Raw genomic sequence first — 22,507 nt, 5'->3', positions numbered from 1 at the left:
ATCAAAACACAAGTACGAGCAGGTGCCCTTATGTTTTGCTAAATTAACATCTCTAATCAAGTTGCAGTTATGTCATTGCTCAAGCAAAGTACAATTACAGATACAAAACAAAGTTCTGCTTTAAAATATTATGCATGCGCCGTAACACTTTCAGTTAGGCCCAAGAATCAACCAAAGGCTTCCATAGAGCTAAACAGAGAGCCAGCAGAATATTAGAGGCAGACCTAAAAACAAAAAGGAACAATGAAGATTTCCTAAATTTTTTCTTCATCTTCTGAAACGCCCCCAATCTCACGTCTCCCCAAGCTCTCTAGGCCTTAGCTTGGGGAAAAGAAATCAAAAGAAAAAAAGAAAAGAGAAGGAAAAAAACTAGGACCCTTTATTGGATTCATCCCCAGGTATGTCATCTTCATCATGGTAGATATTCTCTGCCATCTGCCATATCTGAAGTATGTTATCTTCAGCTACACTTGCAATAACCCAGTCCTCACAAGGATTCCACGAAAAATCCGATATTTTACTTGTGTGACCACCATGAATAAAAAGCAACTCTGGAGGACCATCTTCAGCATCCTCAGGTGTCTGTTCTTCATCGATCCTGTAACAGAAGCCCAACATTAACTAACATTCATATACATCTCAAAAAGATGGAAACACATTCTTACTCCAGGAAAAGTAAGAGCAAAATAAAAGAGTCGATGAGAAAAGATTTAAAGATCATAGGATCAGTCATAATTAAACCATAATTGAAAAACAGAAAACCGCACAACTACAAATCTCAACTAACAATCCGCGTGTATTCAAGTGCAAACCTGCTAAGATCCCACACCATGAGCCTTCTGCCAAGGCAACAAGAAGCTAAAATAGTTTCATTTTTGGGGTTCCACCCAACTTGGAAAACCTCCTCCCTGATGTACATCAAAATAAAATTCAAGTGACGAAGGATAAAATAACAATGATAATCTGAAACATAATAAATATACAGGCATGAGCATGTCCAGTATTGTTATTAGAAGCCAGCAAGGGAACAAAAGAAATGCACCAGGCAGAGAGACTACTTACTTGTGGCAATCAAATGTGTGAAGTGCTGTATTGATCTTCCGTATATCAAACAACTTGACAGTTTTATCTGTAGATCCCGTGGCCACAACCCATTCATTGAAAGGATTAAAAGCCAAGCAATTAACCTAAGAAAGAATCAGGAAAAAAGAAGTCAAATCTGTGAAAATATAAGCTTCATAATATGTCAAAAATAAAACAGACCGACAGTATTTACTCATTAGCATTCCAAGTAACAAAAGCCAACAGCGAGAAGATGATCGCGAGCAAGAGAGACCAATCCAAGCACCGCGATGTGAGATGCAGTCTTCAAGCATACTAGCAGTGCAAAAACAAGATTATGCATATGATTCTACATGGAACACGCCAGACAGTAGACCAAATATGAATATCCTTTAGTTGCCCAAATCAGCAGGCATTAATAGGAAAAAAAAAACTATTAAGTCATAGGACTTCTTGCTAACTGGGAATAAGAACGCAAAGATGAAAAATCTTCTAAGTTTTTCCATAAAAAGAAACAGCTAGATAAAGAGGGAAAAAAGTGGGCAAATTGAAGCAAGAATCCGTGTGTGGAACACAAGAGTTCAATTGAATTTTACTTTGGATTAATCAACTCTCATGTCTGGCTAGAATTCGATTCTTTAAATTAAATCTAAAAAAGGCAATTAAGAAATCATGTCAAAATTCACGATTTATCTTCCAGATGATCTATTCCAGACAAGGTCATCAAAGAGTAAACATGTCTACATATTTAGCTTGTGCGAGAAATGTAAATTAAGGGGGGAAAAAAGAAGGATACCTCACTCTGGTGAGCAACAACAGATTGGACAGGTTTGGAGACAGAAGGAGTGCGGAGATCCCATATGAGGAGGTATTGATCATCCCCAACAGAGCCAAATAAGTATTCGTGCCTGAGATGCCAGGCAACATCTTCAACAACGCCTTCATGAACCTTAAAGATTTGGAAAGCATCAAGGGACTTGTTTTTAGGAGTAGAATTGATGTCCCATAAGCATATTTGAGCATCATCAGAACCGCTAAGCAAGTGACCTTGTTTAAACTTACTCCAGGACAATCCGTATCCTTCAGTGCTGTGGCCTCTCAACCGCAAATCGGGAGAACAAGCGCCGTCCAGAGGGGGCTTTGAAGGGTGCTTGCTGTAGTCAAAGAGATAGACTTCTGCACTGACGGTCTTTGTGGCAATGATGAAAGGGTTTTGGGGCATGTAACGAGCCCTGTTGACCTCGCCATCGTGATTGATTTGCTGAATGATTTGGACTTTGCCGTTGGCTGCTCCAAACCCACCCATATCGGAGCGATCGTCGTCGTAGTGGCGGGCGTCATTCTCGGCATCATCGAGGGGAAGCTGGACCTGGGCCAGCATAAGGTAGTTAGGCTCGTTCTCGGAGGTGTGAGTCCCAAGGATCATCTTCTGGACGGAGTAATCCTTATCAGGAGGCTCCTCGCGGTCTGGCAGCCATTCGACAGTGAGGGAAGGCCACTCGAGGGCATGAGTTATCACCAGATCGTATAGAAATGGCGTGTTCTTTTTCCATATTTTGTATTCTTCGTTAATCAGTCTCTCCTCTATCTCCCCTCTCATTTCTTCTTCATCTTTTCCCATTCTCCGTCTCTCTCTCTCTCTCCAGCGGTTAGGGGCGGGCTAGGGTTTCTTATTTCTTTGCACTACTGCAGACTCAGATAATAGATTGTCAATTTGGGGATTTATCACCCAATGATTCCCGCCAAAACGGAAAACCCTCGCCTACTATTTTCCGCTCTTATCACTTTTTTCTTTCTTTCTTTTTATCTTTGGCTAACTGGAATTACTGCTAAATTCAATTTGAATCCTTAACTCTGGTTTCTACGTATTCCCTAAAAGAGAAGAAAAGGAAAATAAAGACTCCAAACCTTAATCTTAAATATTTTTATTTAGGAGGGTCCGGTCATTTGCTATAGCCCACCCCACATATATTGACATTGATGATCCATTAAAGAAGTATTTTTTTTTTTTTTTTTTACAAAAATTAAAAGGAATAAGCATCCACAAATGGAAGCAACTAAACTAAGTTAAATGCACCGCTCGTACCAAAACTTTACATTTTTTTTCAAATGATACCAAACCTTTAATTTGTTTCTTTTTGGTACCACTCCTATTATTTATGTATCTTCCGCCAGTACCGATAAGGAATCCGACACTTATTTATTGATGTGGCTGCCGGATTTATAAAATACCACAAACCTATTGCCACATATATTGCTGACTCCTTTACTTTATCCTAGTCAGCAATCTGTATCTGCAAACAACCGAAAAAGAAAAAAAAACAAAATTATCATCAACAGACTGAAGAAAAGAGAGCAATAGTTGAAGCCCAACGAGGTGAAGAAGTGCTAAAGGCAGAGGAAATGGCTGCAAAATACTGTGCTACTGGACAAACACCAAAGAAACTCCTCGGTTGCTTTTAAGGTTTCAAGTTCTTTGCCTGGTATAGGATGCACCAAGTGGAATCTGGCTGCTCTTGCTTGGCACAACTTTTATTTATTCTTTATGCGGCTCTGTTTTCATTTGTATAATTTTTTTCTTGCTTGTTTCGTTCCATTAGTTTAATCTCTTTGAACACTGAAAAATGATCCATTACCAAGTTTGTGTATGTATAGAAATGCAATGTTTTTATCTATGAGCGAAAAGTTAGATTTTATTTCATACAGTTGTTGCAATTGCATTTAGCCGAAAGCTAACAAAAAGAAAGGAACAGCTAGATTTTACAATAATTAATGAATTGATAAGCATTTGGTCCAATTTGAGCCAGAAAATCAGCCATCGGATACCAAGAGTAGGGAAAATCAGAAAATCGTTGTAAATTAACGAGCTAGCATCATGCAGCAGAGATGAACTCCATTACAGCAGACCTTGCGGAACTGAATATGAAATCTGCTTTGCTCATAGCCAACCCAGCAACACAGTTGTAGCAACTGGGTCTTTGGCACCCAAAACACCCACATTTTTTCCATTGATAACGGTCCCGGGAGATTTGTTCCAAGTGAAAATGCCTTTGTTTGGATTGGATTTGAAACTAAAACTAAAATTACAAACACTATTTATAGGAATTGATGGGTTTGAGAGATGAGAAGAGAAAACATATACAAGAAAACAAAATGGGTTTGGGTTTAGATATGGGAAACAAAGTTGAGATGTTGTTAATTGGTGACTAGGATAAAGTAAAGGAGTCAGCAATATATGTGGCAACAGGTCTGTGGTATTTTATAAATCCGGCAGCCACATCAGCAAATAAGTGTCAGATTTCTCATTGGTACTGACGAAAGATACAGAAATAATCGGAGTGGTACCAAAAAGAAACAAATTAAAGGTTTGGTACCATTTGAAAAAAAATGTGAAGGTTTGGTACCAAGGTGCATTTAACCCAAACTAAACCATATAATTAAATAAATATGAAAAAAATTCACTAAATACCATGAGCAACGGCTGATTTGAGGTTAACACCAGGACTTGTCGTTTTTTAGCTTAATACAATTGCCTCTTTATCAGAAAAAGAAAAGGAAGAAGAACAAGAAGAAGAAGAAGAAAAGTGAGAATAGCACATTCCTAAGTCTTATTCTCTGTTTTATTCATAGTTTATTTTATAAATCTTTCTGTGAAAAATATGGAAGAATGTTTGTATTATAAATGAGTAAGCATTCCATGCAAAGTCCGAGCAAACAATGATTAGAAAGTGAAACAAAATCATCGCATCACAGCTCAAGCAGAAAGATTATAAGATGACCATTTTGTGTCACGAAGAAGTAACTTTTTATCATACATCCCAACAATGAATTCGGTTTTTGACATTGAGATCCCCCCACCCCACCAAAACTAAGCATACATCATCTACAGTTTCTTACCAAAGGCCTCAACCAACCACTACTCTCATTATCAAAAAACCTGCCCAGCACCCCTCTTTATGTTCTTTCAACCTCCCACACAAACAGCTCTAGCCATGGCCTGGCGGCTCCTCTCTACACATTACCCAAAAAACATAAAACAAGTGTCTCAATTTCTATAACTTGATTACACTTCACAAAGACGGCTAATGATTGGCAGCAGAGGAAGCTGAGAGGAAAACAACTGCTTATGAATTTGATCAGTCAATGCCCAAGCTTGAATAGGGTTCAAAGGCACCCTGACAAATCAGAAACAAATAACCCACAATGAATCTACTCTATTGCTAGCATGACACTGACCTACCTATAATAATGAAAGAAATACATCTGCCGGTATTAGCCATAAATCTAGAAGAAAAAAGAATGCATCAACTTCAAAGGATTTTCTTTCTTCTTCTTCTTTTTAAAAGTATAGATAAACTGAAGATTGAAAGCCTTCCCTGAGTGCGCTAAGTAGCAGAATATGCCTGTATTGCCTCACCCTTTCTGGTGTATGAATCACCAAGGGGAGGAAAGAAAAGACAAAAACAAATGGAAAAGAACTGAAACACATTGATGCCCTTGTGTAAGAAAAAATAATAATAATAAAATTAAATTCATTCTTCTAATTTGGGTAAATCGTTCAATTTCATTCACTATCCTATTACTCCAAATCTACAGAAAGATGCTACTCACAGAGCAGTCATCATGAACACGCCATATAGTCTCACCCAGGAGATTTGCTACCGACAAGATTGTGAGTTGAGGAAAATAGTTCTGCTCTGCCACTGGTATTGTATTGGTTATGATCACCTCTTGAAATAGACCACTCGATAACCTCTCTATGGCAGGAGGACTGCAAAATGCGAACACATTGCACACTAGTGAACACTGTAAAAACATCAATCAGATGCATGGACAATATGAGCAACTTGTTATTTGCACTAGATCATTTATCATGCTTTAAATGATGCCCAATAGGGATTAAAGAAGAAATTTGGCATTTTCTGCATTCGGCCAAAGAATTAGTGATTGGAAACGGTAATCACAGTCAAACTCGCAGTCCAACTTTGACTCAGTTTTACACTGCAAAGAAACTGCAAAAGATAGCGGCTAATTTTCCTACAAGATGATTTGCCTCGAACTCATATAAATCGCAATAGTACTGGTCTCAAACATAGAAAATGTGCACAGATATATCAATGGCAGAACATTGGTTGTTGCTTGCTCCAGCTGACATTTGGCACATTACATTGAAACTTCTGAGTCCAGAATTCTGATAACATGCGATAATATATTGCTAATAAATAATCCAGATACCTGAAAACAGCATGTGTACTGCATGCATACACCTCCCTTGCTCCCTCTTGATGCAATAAAGCTGCGCCTTTGCTAATTGTCCCTGCAACATACCAGCTGATAAGTAACCAAGAATTTTGAAGTGTTAACTTACAGACCTTCAAGAAAAGCAGAATTACTTGTAAATCCATAGTTATCAAAATCTAACTGGAGTTTGGTCAGATCAATTGAACCATAACTCGAGACTCAATTCTCATACAATTATCTTATTGGACCGTGCCAGAAATAAATAGGTCAAAAAGGTCAAGCGCAGTTAATCTGACAATCAATAATCGAACCGAGGTGATTGAACTGGTCAAGCTAGAGCTGGTGCATATAAGTCCACATGCTAAGTCTTGAACCTTGACCTCATGAATGAAACACATAAACAAGACCGATGCAATTAAACCACTGGTGGTTTTTTCATTAAAAGAATGTGTAACTATCTAAAATTTACTTTTGCAACATTAAAATGAGAGCAATGGGAAAAGAATTTTTGCACACCTTTTACATTCTTCTAAATCATCAAACGTTTATACATGCAATTTAAATTAAAGAAGAACTGAGTTAAGCTAACCAAACAAACTGATCAGTTTCATAAATCATATCCAAACCACTGTCCAGATTTATAGTTAAATCAGCGGGCCAAAAGAAAAAGCCACACTCTCCAGATTTATCAACTATAGCTGCAAGCTGTTCTTTGGACATGAAGAGAGATCTTGTACCAAGAATTTTGTACTAGGAAAAAATTCCGCAAAATAGACTTTGAACAAAGCTCACCAGCTGTATCAATCATGTCATCCACCATGACTGCAACCTTCCCCTTCACATCTCCTATTAAGTTCATAACCTGCAAAATGCAATTGTTAATAAACGCATTACCTTGCAACCTTAATGCATACAACTTGCTCAATTAAGCCATTGGTTGGGGAATTTGTAACATCAACTTTTATAAGAAAAACAATGTTAGGCCCACATATCCACTGAAAGAGAGATGAGGCAAATAAGGAAATAAAAGGATATCAGTTATAGTTTGGATTATAGGAGAAACAAAAGCAAACGGGTAGGAACTACCAAAACAGATGATAATCCCCTCTCTCTCATGTATACATGTGAACACAAGCAAACATGTGTAAGTATTATGACAGGCACAAAAGATAAGAACTTTCTTCCCAATGTTTTTTAGTGCATCAGTCATAGTCTCTCTATATCTGGTAACCATCACAATGGAACAGTTGAGAGCAGCATCAGTAGATATTACCTCAGCAACATTGTGTCCATGACGCCTTTTATCCACAATGGCAAGAGGTGCATCTGATAATTTCTTGGCAAAAGCACGTGCTCTAGCTACGCCACCAACATCAGGGGAGACCACCACCAAGTCATCAGAACAAATAGTCTTACTAGCAAGGTAATCAAGTATCACAGGCTGGTGGGGCACAAAGAAAGAAATGTTTGTTGTTTCACCAGTCCATAAAAGTGTATAAGCAGATGCTCCGCATGGAAATAAAAGCTCCAAAAGTAGTAAAGAGGTAGACGCAAAAAAATCAGCCAATGAAAAAAGAGATCCTATGTCAACCTTGGATTGACCACATCAAAGTTCAACACAATTTAAGTCACTGTGCAAGCCACACACTGGAAAGGAAGAACCATGTTATTGCAAAACGGAAGTCATATATACAGAAATTAATTACCTGACCATATACATGATCCACGGGAATGTCAAAATACCCCATTGACTGGCCAGAATGAAGATCACAAGCGAGCACACGATTTGCACCGGCTTCAGTTATCAAATTTGCAACAAGTTTGGCAGCAATGGATTCACGCCCTTGAGTCTGGAACAGCAGAAGATGAAAATAAAAGTGGATGCATGCTCGAGCGAGATAAATATGGAGAAGGGTAAAATGGAAGATAGAAGTAGGTACCTTCCTATCAGCCCTGGCATAGCCAAAATATGGAATGACAGCAGTAATATTTTTGGCAGACGCCCTGCGGCAAGCATCGATCATGATGAGAAGCTCCATAAGATTCTCATTTGCAGGAGGACAAGTAGGTTGGACGAGAAAAACATCGCATCCTCTGACACTTTCTTGCAATTGAACATAAATTTCACCGTCAGCAAAACGCTTGATTTTAATCTTTCCAAGCTCCAAACCCATGTAGCACGCAATTTCCTACTAAGATAAACAAGAAAATATGAGAAGGAACTGCGTATAAACATATAGAACCTGGTTAAAGAAAGTAGGGAGTACCTGAGAGAGAGCAGGATTGGCAGTGCCAGAAAAAATGCGGAGCCTGGTATCATGTTTGGAAGCTCTAGGAGTGGTTTTTGGCTCCAAATGGGTTTTTGAAGCTATAAAATTGGGGAATGATTGTTCGATAGGACTAAGCAGAGGGACGCATGGCATTGGCTTCCCGTTCTCAAATTTGAGCGGTTCCACCAGATTACACCTCTGCATATACCGTTACGCATAAATAAATACACTCACCAATCCAACAACTAAAAAGGAATTGAAAAAATAAAGAAAAGGAAGGAGAGTGAAATGATTGTATCATTGTATTTTTTTTTTTAAAAAAAAAATAGTGAAAAGGAAAAAGGGAGAGGAGATATTAAGAAGAGAGAGGAGGTATATTACGACGGCGTGTCGGAGGGGGAAGCGAGGCTCCTTGACTATGAAACTGGAAGAGCCATGGGAAAAAGGGAGCGAAGATGGGGATGCTGTGGATAAGTGAAGAGGAGATGCCATCAAATTGTATTAACAGTAATACTAATTGAAGCAGCGAGAGAGGGAGATGAAATTGTTCCTTTTTTTTTTTTTTTTGGTATTGTTTGTTTGTTTAATTATCTGAGCTATCTATCTATATCTATGAATATGAACATGGAACGTCTAGGGTTTCAACTGTCTGACAGAGAGTGAGGTGCTTTTCATCTCTTTTATGGTTTTTTCTTTTTAAGAAAAAAAGTAATAAGTTTTTGATGAACAGAAAGAAAGCACCTGCTGCTTCACTCACTCTTTAATTAATAATCATAAGATTAGAACTAATATTATCATCAGTTACGCCTAATTTCTGCTATACATCATATAATCCTATCCTCCTTTCAACTTATGTTTAACTCTGTTAATTGTAAAGTAAATGTACACGAAGCTCGTCCTCCAAACTTCCTTTCATTTTTTATTTCTTGTTTTAGATAAATAGATACATTGTTATCTCTTTACTATTAATATTATCCTACCAACTTGACTTTACATTAACACCATCTTTGATTTCATGGAATATGGTGTTTTTTTTTTCTTTTCTTTCTAGAAAAAATATGAATTACTATAATATTTTTTTTCTATTTTCTTGAAATTTTAAATTCATTCTCTCTTCGCTTTTCATTAACAAAATCATATATTAATATTATAATTGTATTGATGAGATATGGCAATGTGAAGCTTTTTGTCAGACACAGTCAAAAATCAAATTTCAAATTTCAAATTACAAGTTGTGAACTTTTTAATGGATATTAATAATCTCTCTATTACCAACGGAGACCCACAGCTTCTTTCCTTTTCAAGCAGATAAAAAGAAAAACCTCCAAAGAAATACATTATTAGTTTTGGCAGTTAATTAGTTTGGGCATGCCTTGCTAGTAATAAGCACGAGATATGCAAAGACATCCTATCTCACCAACTCTACTAAATACATTCAACCCTCTGAATCTTATATCTCTCCGCTGCTACAGAGAATGATTTGATTTCCATCAAAATTAAGCTGCAAATGCATATTTTAAGAGATGGAGCAGTGCTGCAGCTGCAGCTGCAACTGAAAAACATCCTGCACCTTTTCCCGTATCATCCATCATCAACAAACTCCACATGGGAGAAGTGCAGCAGCCACAATTCTCCCTTCTTCATTCAGTATGTTGTATGTTGACGCTGCATTCCTCTGCAACAATAGTCCACATTTTGTTATACTGAGTTGCCAGACAAGCCAAGCTTAAAGACTTCGACACGTAAAATATGTTATCTTTCATGCATCAGTGCCATGGACAGACAGTTTGAACATTTGCCACACTATATAAAGCTTTAATGAAAACTTGATATCAAGTTTGTCATTATTTAAGCAGAATCCCCGCCCAAATTTGCACTCGTTACCGAGACATCTCCATGGTTACAGATCTACTTTCTTTCTTGTAAAGTTCTATGGGGCATATTGCAAAACCAACAAAGACATAGTGATTAAACACATATCCAATTCCATATATGTAAAAGGCCACTACAAATTACCGAGTCAATGGCTTCTAACTTCATGCCAGTAGACCGAATGAACCGTCTAATTTCCGGATCCACTTGTTGAATCTGCCTTCCAGTGCCGAGAATCAAAATCTCTGAAAACAAAATCACAATTAACAAGCTCATCAGAAAAAAATTGGAAAACAAATGATCTTGCAATTCAATGCACAAAGGATACGGGTTTATCCAGCAGCACAAATACAATAAGAGGTGTTGAAGATTTAATGTTGTGTATGTGTGCACCATGTGCGTGTACATATGAGAAAGAGAGAGAATTCAGGTTTGTGATTAATGTTTAGGTCCTTATTAAAACTCGGGACACAAATGGCATGTCTAAATACCATCTCAGCATTGTCCAAAAGCATGACACAGATAATAATCTGTCATTTGTTAATTCTTACAGTTCTCCTGATGAGTACCAACTCTTTCAACTAGCATTAAGAACATAGATCATTGGCTGGTTGCTTCTACAATACAATGATTACCATAAATCGCTTTCGGAAATTTCGCACTTTTGGAACATTTGTCCAAGAACTCTTTAAAATAGCTAGCACCATGACATTCATTTCATCAGTTTTAAGTTGTAGTAGCACCAATTACAACACTTGGATCATCTAATTAGATGTGCTACCAAATGTCTAATCTAACCCCTTTCAAGCATTCACTCTTAAAGATGTATTGCATGTACACCTACTCTTTCCACACACCACTATTGTATCAATACATTGGTTTGACATAATCATGTTGACAGCTGAGAACCGTTTACCAGAATGAATTGCACCTTGATTTTTTTCCCCCCATATCAGGTCCAAATTATCGACGGAAGTAAGGAAAGGGTTCCAGCAGCTTCCATAATCCAATGGCCAGCTATAAACTAGGTATTATCCTTAATGAACAAGAAGAATGTCCATAAATGAACTAGGCCAAGAGTTGAAAACTCTCTGCCTAAGAATGAAATCATCCTAATACAAGAAACAGCAATAAAGTGCTTGCAACAGTCAATTATGAATTTAAGATCTTATAAAGAGAAAATGATACTCAATAACAAGAGGGCATATGATCCTCTCAAAAAAGAAAAAATAGAACGAAAGACGGGACTCAGCTCATGCTACAAGATGTTTTATAACTGAAGTTATTTTACCATAACCAGAATTGATTGCAAAATTAAGCCGGTGCATCATATGCAAAGGATACAGGAAACATCAAGGTATTAAAACAATGCATAGGATATGATATTTCCCCAATAAAGAAGTAGATGCAGGAAGCATCAAGGTATTAAAACTGTACATAGGATATGATATATTTCCCCAATAAAGTGGTAATTGAACCCTGACCTGGTATAGGCCGCATAATTTGAAAGATGGATAAGCTGCATCATTGGTTAAAAAAAGAATGGAGTGTGTAAGTTAGAGGTGCATGATAACCAACCGCAATTCATCTTCAACAAGAAAACAAAATATATCAGAGCGGCATACTTGTTTCAAAACACATTTTAGAGCAGATACGAAAATCTTATTTGCATATACTAGCTAGGCATACAAGTAATGATCATGGTAACAGTGGAGTTAGAGGTGCATGATAACCAACCGAAATTCATCTTCAACAAGAAAACAAAATATATCAGACCAGCATACTTGTTTCAAACACATTTTAGAGCAGATATGAAAGATCTTATTTGCATACACTAGCTAGGCATACAAGTAAAGATCGTAGTAACAATGGAGTTGGTATAAATTTGCGAGAATGACGATTGATGGAAAATAATGATTAAGGTCTTGGTGTCTGGCGATGATATATAATACAAAGTCCCATCTGAATCAGAATTTGGAAGGAAGAAACGGGTAGAATTGAAGCTGGATCTAAATGCCAATGAAATTCATCAAATATGCATAGAAATATCATCATAAAAATCAAATATAAAAAGAGAAAACGAAAATTTCTGCTTGGTATCTTAGAGATGGATGCATATAAATCAATTCAATATGGAGTATAGGTCCATATGCTGTAGCAATAAATTGCAAGGTCAAAGGAGATTGAACATGTGAATTATGAGGTCCCAAACACATCAACTCTGTAAAGGGAGTGATAAGCTTAGTCAACTATTTAATTAACTTAATTACTTAGTTACACGAAGGGTTAGACAGTTAGCAAAAGTTGTTAGCTGGATATATTAGCTGACTTATATATGAGTTTAGTCACATTGTACTCGAGTTTATTTATTTTGGTAACTTGTGAAATAATATGGGTTCAAGGTTGAACATCAACAAGCAGCAGAAATGTTCTATGGATGTTTGTACAGTTCATATTTCTAATAATCCAGTAAACCATGAGAGAACAAAGCACATAGCGGTTGGATTATCATTTTGTGAGAGAAAAGATCCTTGCTGGTAGCATCAAACCACCAAGGATCAGCTGGCAGATATTCTTGCTAAAGAATTGAGTCCTCATCAGTTCAGCACTCTGTTGAACAAGACGAGCATTATAGACATATACGCAGATCTTGAGGGTGAGCATGAAGAGAGTGATTAAGCTTAGATAAATATTTTAATTAACTTAATTACTTGTTATCTGGCTTTTATATAGATAGGGCGCTTAGAATAAGCTGTTATTCATTTAAAAATAGAACAGATATTTTCGGTTAAACTGTAAAAGTATGGAATGAATTTGTTCAAAACAGCCTAAGATAAATATCACCGATAGATTTCAATTTTAAGAAAATATAGAAAGAAAGAAAGAAAGAGAGCAACCTTGAAGGAGTAATCAGAGAGAAGCGAGTGGGAGACCAGGATAAAAGCAAGTTGCCAACGCAAAGCAAGCTACCTTCGTACTTAACCCCATTCACTGTGAATCCCGTCTCCGTATACCTAATCAATTAATTGTGAAAGAAAACACACACACACACACACACAATTAGGGATTTGCAGCAAAGAAAAATTAAAAGAAAAACTGAAGTAAGAAGAATTAAAGAAAAAAAGGAAAGGAACCCTTGAAAGCGGAGTTGATCCTGAGGGACGTTGTCGATGAGATTGATCTGATCGTAGAGAGAAAAAGCGCGTCTCAACGAAGGCAAACACTGAACTCTTCCCTCTTCTACTGACTCCTTCCGCAGAGTTTGTATCAACTGGGGCAGTCTGTGTCTCATTGCTCCCATTTTTCTCCTTTCACTTTCCCAGTCCTAACGCCCCGCTCTCCTAACCTTCATTTTATTTCATCACCAAGTTGGGCCTCTACTTTCTACACATTTACCCGCCCTACCCATAACCATAACTAAGCTTTTCACTGTCCGTCTTAACAATTTAATAATATAAGAGTTCATTACTAAATTCACCCACCCACATTATTGAAATTTCGTCATTCACCCCTTGAATTTTTAACATGTATTATTCTTTACCTTTTGGATTTTAGCTTATTAACAACATCAAAGAAAAAACATTTTTTTTTTTAAGTTTATCGACAATGTCATTAGAAGTTACCAACAATTTTTCCTTATTTACTAAACATGGAAATGTATTTAACATAAATTAGTCGTTTACTCGTGAATTGCACAACCATTATTATATTTCGATTATAAAATTAAATTTATAGATACAACTTAATAAATATTTTGATATTTAATATTAATTTTAAAAATTTTTAAAAATAACAATAACTTAACTATTTTTTAATTTTTTTAATTTTTTTTAAGATTTTAAAATTTTATTAATGTAATAATATAAAAATTATATTTAAACTATTTATTAATTTAATTCTAATATTATATAAATCAATACTATCAATATAGTTGATTTTACTATTTTCTATAATTAAAAATTATTATATAATTAAAAATATTAATTTATTAGTGAATATAATATTTAAAGATATTATTTTTATACTTAGAATTATTATCTAATTAGTTTACTAATTTTTTAGTTAATATATTATTAAAATATAATTAATATATTATTTAAAATAATCATTATCTAATTAATAAACTAATCATCACCTAATTAGAAATCTAATTAATTATTAATATATTATTTCTTAGGATTAGAATTAGTGTTTAATTATGAATATAATTAACTAATAGAAAAAATACAAAATTGCACATAAGCTTGAATCTTATGTGTCAAAATAAGTATAAATGCAAAAATAAAAATTATATATGTCAAACATTAAGCATACATATAAAAAAAAAATTAGGTTTCAAAATTAATATAATATATATATATATATATATATATATATATATAATAGAATTATCCTCTTATGCTTTATTATATATGAAAATTTACATTGATTATTTTCATATATATTTAAAATATTTAAACTTTGATCAATGATAACATGTAGAACTTGGGAGAAAAAATTGAATAGAAAACTTCTTGTAGATTTATATATATATATATATATATATATATATATATATAAATAAATAAATTTATGAGATCTAAAGTTTTTTAACATGTGTGTTTGTATTTTGATATATAAACATGTATGTAATAAATTAGATTTCTATTAAACAATAATTTATTAGTTAATATAATTTTAAAATATAATTAATATGATATTTCTTGTAATAGAATTAGTTTAGGAAACTATTTATTATTTAATATAATATTAAAATATAATTAATATATTATTTTTAAAAATTTAACTAAATGTTTAATTAGAAATTTAACTTATGAATTAATACATTATTAGAAAAAATAATAAAATTACACATCAACTTGAATCTCATGTGTCAAAAGTAAGTACAAGCATGAAAATAAAAATTTTGTGTGAAAAAATGAAAATACTTATCAAAAAATTTAAGTCTTAAAAATTAAAAATATTTAAATTATTTTTATTTTAAATAAATATTAAATTTTATTTATTAATTAAATTTTATAATTAAAATAATAACAAATCCTTATAGAACCGATAATCGGCTACTTATGCATGGCCGAAAAATAGACGATGGATTTATATATGGGAATTGATGGAGGGATTTGCATTTAATATTTGGTGGTAGCGACCTGACCGCTGAACGTGGAGAAGTATGGAAAAAGGGAAATCCTGGAGTTTCATTGCTGTGGATTAATATGATATAACAAAAAGAAGCATATATATATAAAGTTGTGGAGATCAAACTTGTTGATTAATAATATTGGCAGATATCTTGCCCTGGAACTTGATGTACTTGTACCATTTGGCAGTTAAAATGTAAATAATGAGATCGGCAGTTGTCAAGGCTGCCAAGAGAAAGTAAAACCTATCAAGGTGACCTTTGTTAAGGTTTCCAGGAATCCATCCAGGCATCTCATCTCTAGTTGATATTTTCATCACAACTGTGACTAACAAGCTACTCACATAATTGCCAAGTGATATGGAGGTCATGCAGAGTGCGCTCCCGAAGCTCTTCAATCCATCCGGTGTCTGGGCATTGAAGAATTCCAATTGCCCCACATACATAAATACCTCTGATGCTCCTATCAGCACATATTGTGGAATCTGCCAGAATATGCTCAATGAACTCTCACTTTCGCAGTCTGCACACACTGCTTTTTGCGTATTCTTATACTTCAATCTGAACAGTTCCACCACCCCTGCTGACACCATTGTCAATATCGCAATAACTAGCCCGATTCCCATTCTTTGAAGTTCGGTCAGTCCCCTCGGGTCCTTTCTTATCCTCGCAACTAGTGGGTCCAGAATTCTTCTGTACATGAATATGAATACTGCCACACTCACTATGTCAAAACTAGACATGCTTGCAGGAGGAATGTGGAAACTGGAGATGGTCGTTTTCATTGCGGCACCTTGTTCCACAAACAGCGATGCCATTTGAGTAAATACTACGGAGTAGAGAATTGTGCATAGCCAAATCGGGAGGAGCCTCAGTATGCACTTAACCTCTTCCACTTGTGTAACTGTGCAAAGCCGCCATGGATTGCGAATATCAGCGTTAACATTATTCTCAGATGTGATCAGGGCTGCTCTATCCAAGAATCTGCCAATAAATATTAATATATTTCCATGATTACATACATACATATATGCATGGCTCAATCGGGAGAAAACAAAAGAAATGATGGATTAACGAGATTATTTAGTTACGCACCTAAATCCATCAGTATGTAGTATCTTTCTGTGATCTCCGTCTTGGGAGCAGAAGTTGCTCTCAAAAAGATCCTCTTCATTTAGGTCCCTCTTGTTGTGTTTCCAATTTCTGAATGCAGCAACCAGCACTTGGCAAAACCTAGAGAGAGGATTGCCTTTGGATTTGAAGTGCCTGTACCGCGGAGTACCGCAAAGAAACAACAGTAATGCCAAAAGAGCAGAACCAGCAGAGGTCCAAAACCCAAGAGCCCACATCCCTTGGTCCTCAAAATAGCCTAGAATAGTATTTGAAAAGAGAGAACCGAGATTTAAAGCTAAATAGAAGTAGCTGAAGAAGGCTATTTTGGAGTGCCCTTCTTTGGGGTCCTCTTCATCAAATTGATCAGCCCCCAAGGTGGCTATGTTGGGTTGGTATCCTCCATTTCCAAGGGCAACGAGGTAGACGGAGAGGTAGAACAAGGCAATCTCGAAATTTGAGTGGGATCCACATGGGAGTTTTTCACTCCCGCAACCATGGGGCTTGAGTAAGAATATGTAGGACGACAGGGACAATGAGACCAGACCCTGTCATTCATATTATTCCTTGTTAGTTAGTTAATTATATTACATATGTAGCTGATGAAAGTGAATCTTGGCACATAAGATTGGGGAATATTATAAAAAAAGACTACAGGTACTTACAACGACAAAGATGGCCTGGAAGATTGCACAAGTCTTGTACCTCCCCCAGTAAGAATCACTCAGAAATGCTCCCAGGAGAGAGAAAATGTAAACGGTTCCAGTCCATTTGCTGACGTTGTTTGCAGCGTCTGCATTGTTTTGGCCCAGTACTCTTGTCAGAAACAGAACCAAGTTCACTCCCACTCCAAAGAATGCCAACGTTGCCAGCCCTTGATTTACTGCAATTCCGTACATTATTATTTTCATTTCTATCCAAATGCAACCATTTAAATATATACTTTTTATTTTCCATTTCATAATAAGTTTATTAAAACCAATCACACGACTCCTTATCTTAATTTCTTTATTTATATTCATGGCTATATTCAACTTGTATGTTGTCCATGCCAAATTTCAAATTAAACCCTTTTTTTTTTTTTCTTCTCCATGTCATCATCCCAAAAAGAATTTTCTTTGTTTTTTTAACAGAAATAGTTTTTTTTTTAAATAACTTAATTATTTATAGTAAAATTACTATTAACTTCGCTCGTCTGACTTCAAATTTGATATATATATGTGTGTGTGTTCTCAAAATAAACATATTTTCTACTCTTGAAATATACAGATATTGTTCTTATGTCTTAAAAACCTTTTCTTCAATGTTCAAAAGAAAAAAAAAATATTTTTTTCAAATAAGTTATGGCCGACAGGTTTAGACGTTTAGGCAGCAAGCGGGTCCGAGCTAATTACATGTGCACAGACTACATGAGTTTGGTATCCTTTTTCTTCTGTTAACAGTTGTTTAAGTGCGGGCTTTTTGGTTCAACTTGCTAATCCAATTATTTTACATAAAAGAAAAAAAGAAACTTAAGTAAGTTTATGCATATAAAAGAGAAAAAAAATCTAAGTAAGTTAATTTCCTAATAAGTTTGCCTACTCTCTACGACCAAATTCCCCACTGTCGGTTGCACTACCAGAAGTAACTGTAAAAAAACTCGTATAGTTTCATGTGACATCTAACATATATAAATATATAGATATGAATGATTTACCTAGTATTAGAATTCCAGCAATCCAAGTTCCAGTTCTTTGCCGAATTGCAGGATGACCATGTCTGTCCACTGTCCCGTCTTGGGTGTAAACCTCTATATCCTTTTTGATGATCTTCCCATCTACTTCGCCCAGCTGTACGTTTTACGAAAAATTAATTATGAGTCTCCCAATACTTGACATGAGACTGCATCATCTTATTTGATAAATTAGCTAGTAATTCCTTCACAGAAAATATGCAACTTTTTTACGTTAATTTTTCTATCTTTTCTTTTATAACACTCTCAGAATATTCGCACTAAATCAAGCAACTATCGAATATAACATGAAAATACATGCAAATAAATCAAAGTTTGAATGTCTCGTGTGATCATTTTTGGTCTTTAACTTCAATTAACAGATATCGAAACTTTTGCAGCTGTAGGTTCATCTGAAGCCAACTTCTCTCAAAAATAAAAATAGAAAAGAAGCCAAGCATCCGGCTTCTTGGGCCAAGAGGTTCTGGATATACGGTATGAAAAAAAGATGAAAATATATGTATCTATAGAAGAGAATATCGATCGTGAGGCTCCCACGAAAGAAGGGAAGTGGAAGAGTAATGAGAAAAGGAAAAGCATATGTCCATATACATAAAGAAATCACTATGTAATCACCGATGAGCTTGGAAATTATAGGAAATGGTAGTGTTGAAGGAAAAATACTACATTATAGGGAACAATTATATATACTAACCTCTGTGCAAAGGTTTAAGCAAGCCATTTGTGGGAGTAGCAGTTAGACAGAAATGCAAAGAAAAGGAGCAAGAATGAGGGTTTAAAGATGAGAGAGGGGGAAGTAGCTAGGAAAAGGGTGTGAGAGAAAAGGGTTGGGTGTGCAGGAGTATATATAAGAGGATGGCAAGGAGGGGTGAGATTAATTAAATGGCGGGTTTAGGAGAGAAATAAAGAAGGCCCACGTGCCCATAATTAGAGAAAATGAAAAGGAAATGGGTTAGAAGCAACATGTTTGAAAAGGGAAGCAAAAGAAGCGTGACATGGTTGAATACAGTCGTGCATCTAGCAAGCTAGCTTGGTGCATCCCAGAGATTATCATAATCAATCAAAATCAAAATCAAAACAGTGATTATACTTTTAATTAATTCATATATGTCTCTCTCATGTAATTAGGGTAGGGTACAGTAGAGAAAGTGGCTGTGTTGATAGCTGTCTTTGATTTGGACATGTGTTTGCACTGCTGATATATGCATGGATGATGTGTTCATAGCACACAACTGGGGTGTTTGGATGCATGGACATTGTTTTGACAAGCAAATCTTTTCTTTACTTGTTGTCGTACGCTATATATGATTATGGAATTTGATTCTCCAACTCATATAAATTCTTGGGAGAATTAGCCCTCATTTGTGAATATCATATGCGCACACTTAAATTATTAGTTCCAAGGATGAATTATTTAAATAATTTATGTGGTAGGAAAATGATAGAAACCAAACACAGCTATTAGCTATGACTAATAGTTGTAATAATTCAGCAGCGGGCGCTAAATATCTGGTGTAGAATGTTTATAAGCATAAAACATGGAAGAAAACAAGGTCTCCCATATAGATATTAGTTTTATTATTATTATTATTATGAATGGTAAGTTATAATTTTTACCCTCACATTGTAACAGTGTGTGGAAAGATGATTCTTCATCAGAATATATTGAAACAAAAATGGGGAAGGGAGGGACAGATACTTACGAGCAGCAGTGTTTTAGCAACATCATCATGGTGTTAGATTATTTAACAAAATCATAAAATTGAGACGGTCTGAGCTGGAGAAAATGTCCTACGTGCAGGCCTTCTTGATTAATACATTGCTTATCCCCCAATTAATTTTAAGTGAGAAAAAACAAACAAACCAACAAATTGGTACAGAGCACGTGGGCTCCATTCCATTTCTCTCTTTTGGTTACAGCAGGGCTCCATTTTCATCTGCTCCTCCTCCTGCCATTTTTCAAAGCTCTGTTCCAAAAGCCGCCATTTTCATTTTGATTCTTGGACTGGGAAGTGTTTGCCTCCCCAGATCAACCGCACTCGTAGATGACTATCCCCTGATGCCTCATTTTCCTTTCTTTCTCCACCTACTGCCTCTCTCTCTCTCTCTCTATATATATATATATATATATATATACTTGGCTATTAAAAATCTATATATTTGCTCCAATTTCTCACTTTCTTCATCTCCCTAGCATGTTTCTTACTATCTTTTTACCTATTTGTATAAAGTACAAAATATGGGTACTAATACTATATGAGCTCCCACTTTCCTTCTCCATGTTCAAAACCATGCCATTCGAATCTTGTCTGCCATTTTCTCAAAATTAATTTTTATTTTCTATAAAAAAAGTGCCTGCTGAAACGCCAAGGCTGTTTCACTCAAAAGATTGGCCATTTGTAATACAGAATGTTGCATTTAAATTCCTATATCACGTGAAATGTATATTCTATAAAGTCACGTCTGTATATGTTGGGTCCATTTTCAATAGTGCAGGAATATAATTTTAGTAGAATATATAATAGAGATGGATATTTTAATCCTTTAGGTTGTAGCAGACATACACTTTGTTAATTGATGAAATATATTTATAGACAGTAAAGTTAATGAGAGTTTTGTGGGATTTTCATCCAAAGTTTAAGCATGTGTTTATTTGCTTTTTTCTGCCAACACTTGAACCACAGTCCCCTTTCCTTGCTAAATAAATGTATTATCGTTTCATATTTTAACTAAAATTAAAATTGCCCTTATATTTAATGCACCAAATTGAAATTCATTATTTGGAAATTAAATAATCAAATCAACACAATATTATCAGTCTTATGTATTTTCTATATAAATGAAAAATATCTTATATAATAGATAAAAGTGATGAAGTAAACTTCTTTTAGCTATATTATTATTTCCCTGTTTTTTCTTATTTGCTAAAGTGAAGATGATACCCATGTTAGAATAAGCGGCAAGGGCACAAAACAGAACACGTCATCCACTTGTCCATTTGCCATTTCGCCGTCAAATCCGACCAACTATTGTCCAGAAAAACTAAAAGTAAAAAGAATAAAAGAAATAATTAAAAATGAAAAACAACACTCCACCTCACTTCCACATCAGCATCAGACCTAAACAGTTAAATCACAAAATCATAAGAAAATTATGTATGCATGATTTATCTTTAAGACGAAAAATTATTTAAATATGATACACATTATTTCCTGTGTACCAAACTTATAAGAATAACTATATATTTTTATTAATTATAAAAAATAAAATATATATCAATTATCTTATATCATTTCTTTTATTATAATTTTTACATTTTATGTTAGCATTTCTTGTGAAAAGGTTCAATAGAATAGAAATTAATAATATAGAAAAAAATAAAAAAGCTACAACTATCCATTTGGGTTGAAAAAATTCTGAAAGTTGTTCATGGCATAATCCTCATGCTGTAAACTCAAAGCATGGACAGATCCTCAAGTTAAGACACAAGCGGCCTCTTGCCATGGGGGTCTTTCTACTCTTTTGAATCTTTAGATAGCTGAGTTAGCTCTTTTGGATTACACCAGAAATAGATCGTAGCAACTATTAGAACATTACCATTGGATCAAGAGAAGAGAAAGAAGGAAGTTAGAAAGCCATGAGAGAGTAAGAGAGTATAGAAAAGAGGGAAGCTTACTTAGAGAAACTTGCTTGCCTTCTTATTATCAAAGACTTCTCCTTATATAGAGAGGAGAGACGGTACAAATTATCCAAAAGTTAGTGGATATCCCACTAATACTTACAAACAAAAGTTAGTGGATATTCCACTAAGGCTAACACCACAATTATAACGACCTATGGCGGCCCACTACTATTACCAATAATACACTCCACTTACTGAGTGAATAATAATTCATAATAAAGACAAACACAATAATACAAAAGAGTGGCCGACAGTTGCATGTGATCAGAAGACGTCATCATATGAGTCATCATCCATTGGCTGGGAGTGAGTGGATAATAATTCATAATAAAGACAAACACAATAATACAGAAGAGTGGCCGACAGTTGCATGTGATCAGAAGACGTCATCATATGAGTCA

At 35.1% G+C, this 22,507-nt stretch overlaps 4 protein-coding genes across 6 annotated transcripts; all 4 read right to left on the bottom strand.

Annotated features, from left to right (window-relative positions):
- Positions 1–51: 51 nt before the first annotated feature.
- Positions 52–3,002, bottom strand: LOC8266683 (WD-40 repeat-containing protein MSI1). The gene is made up of 4 exons (XM_002526472.4): positions 1,859–3,002; positions 1,063–1,187; positions 813–908; positions 52–598 (listed from the first exon to the last, which is right to left on the bottom strand). Exons 1-4 carry the CDS (start codon positions 2,681–2,683, stop codon positions 370–372), a joined length of 1,275 nt encoding a protein of 424 aa, XP_002526518.1. The 5' UTR covers positions 2,684–3,002; the 3' UTR covers positions 52–369.
- A 1,814-nt stretch (positions 3,003–4,816) lies between these two features.
- LOC8266684 (ribose-phosphate pyrophosphokinase 1) lies at positions 4,817–9,392 on the bottom strand. Of its 3 annotated transcripts, none has more exons than XM_015723762.3 (9): positions 8,955–9,349; positions 8,571–8,771; positions 8,244–8,492; positions 8,010–8,153; positions 7,577–7,744; positions 7,096–7,165; positions 6,298–6,379; positions 5,674–5,833; positions 4,817–5,237 (listed from the first exon to the last, which is right to left on the bottom strand). In XM_015723762.3, exons 1-9 carry the CDS (start codon positions 9,063–9,065, stop codon positions 5,199–5,201), a joined length of 1,224 nt encoding a protein of 407 aa, XP_015579248.2. In that variant the 5' UTR covers positions 9,066–9,349; the 3' UTR covers positions 4,817–5,198. The 3 variants fall into 3 exon arrangements, with proteins under 3 accessions (XP_015579248.2, XP_048227791.1, XP_048227796.1); XM_048371834.1 differs by having other exon boundaries at positions 5,709–5,833; positions 8,955–9,347; XM_048371839.1 differs by lacking the exon at positions 7,577–7,744 and having other exon boundaries at positions 8,955–9,392.
- Positions 9,393–9,882: 490 nt separating this feature from the next.
- LOC8266685 (NADH dehydrogenase [ubiquinone] 1 alpha subcomplex assembly factor 3) lies at positions 9,883–13,852 on the bottom strand. The gene is made up of 5 exons (XM_002526474.4): positions 13,580–13,852; positions 13,343–13,459; positions 11,930–11,964; positions 10,590–10,690; positions 9,883–10,248 (listed from the first exon to the last, which is right to left on the bottom strand). The coding sequence occupies exons 1-5, from the start codon at positions 13,744–13,746 to the stop codon at positions 10,165–10,167; spliced, it is 504 nt and encodes a 167-aa protein (XP_002526520.1). The 5' UTR covers positions 13,747–13,852; the 3' UTR covers positions 9,883–10,164.
- Positions 13,853–15,683: 1,831 nt separating this feature from the next.
- On the bottom strand, positions 15,684–19,253 carry LOC8266686 (protein NRT1/ PTR FAMILY 7.3). Its single transcript, XM_002526475.4, has 5 exons — positions 19,119–19,253; positions 18,389–18,521; positions 17,358–17,575; positions 16,678–17,240; positions 15,684–16,566 (listed from the first exon to the last, which is right to left on the bottom strand). The coding sequence occupies exons 1-5, from the start codon at positions 19,143–19,145 to the stop codon at positions 15,702–15,704; spliced, it is 1,806 nt and encodes a 601-aa protein (XP_002526521.2). The 5' UTR covers positions 19,146–19,253; the 3' UTR covers positions 15,684–15,701.
- Positions 19,254–22,507: the final 3,254 nt, after the last annotated feature.

This window comes from Ricinus communis, chromosome 1 (genome assembly GCF_019578655.1).
Source record: "Ricinus communis isolate WT05 ecotype wild-type chromosome 1, ASM1957865v1, whole genome shotgun sequence".
Lineage (NCBI taxonomy): Eukaryota > Viridiplantae > Streptophyta > Magnoliopsida > Malpighiales > Euphorbiaceae > Ricinus > Ricinus communis.
This window is presented reverse-complemented; position numbering and strand designations above follow the sequence as displayed.

Coding starts and splice junctions, on each gene's coding strand:
- LOC8266683 (XM_002526472.4), bottom strand. CDS start 2,683: ATGGGAAAAGATGAAGAAGAAATGAGAGGGGAGATAGAGGAGAGACTG. Junction 909..1,062: donor CACACATTTGATTGCCACAA/GTAAGTAGTCTC, acceptor GATGTACATCAG/GGAGGAGGTTTTCCAAGTTG. Junction 599..812: donor ATGGTGTGGGATCTTAGCAG/GTTTGCACTTGA, acceptor CTTCTGTTACAG/GATCGATGAAGAACAGACAC.
- LOC8266684 (XM_015723762.3), bottom strand. CDS start 9,065: ATGGCATCTCCTCTTCACTTATCCACAGCATCCCCATCTTCGCTCCCT. Junction 6,380..7,095: donor TGACATGATTGATACAGCTG/GTGAGCTTTGTT, acceptor GGTATGTTGCAG/GGACAATTAGCAAAGGCGCA. Junction 5,834..6,297: donor AGTACACATGCTGTTTTCAG/GTATCTGGATTA, acceptor CGCATTTTGCAG/TCCTCCTGCCATAGAGAGGT.
- LOC8266685 (XM_002526474.4), bottom strand. CDS start 13,746: ATGGGAGCAATGAGACACAGACTGCCCCAGTTGATACAAACTCTGCGG. Junction 11,965..13,342: donor TCTCTGATTACTCCTTCAAG/GTTGCTCTCTTT, acceptor CCAATGATGCAG/CTTATCCATCTTTCAAATTA. Junction 10,249..10,589: donor AGTTAGAAGCCATTGACTCG/GTAATTTGTAGT, acceptor CTATTGTTGCAG/AGGAATGCAGCGTCAACATA.
- LOC8266686 (XM_002526475.4), bottom strand. CDS start 19,145: ATGGCTTGCTTAAACCTTTGCACAGAG. Junction 17,576..18,388: donor TGCTGGAATTCTAATACTAG/GTAAATCATTCA, acceptor ACGGAATTGCAG/TAAATCAAGGGCTGGCAACG. Junction 16,567..16,677: donor CTACATACTGATGGATTTAG/GTGCGTAACTAA, acceptor ATTTATTGGCAG/ATTCTTGGATAGAGCAGCCC.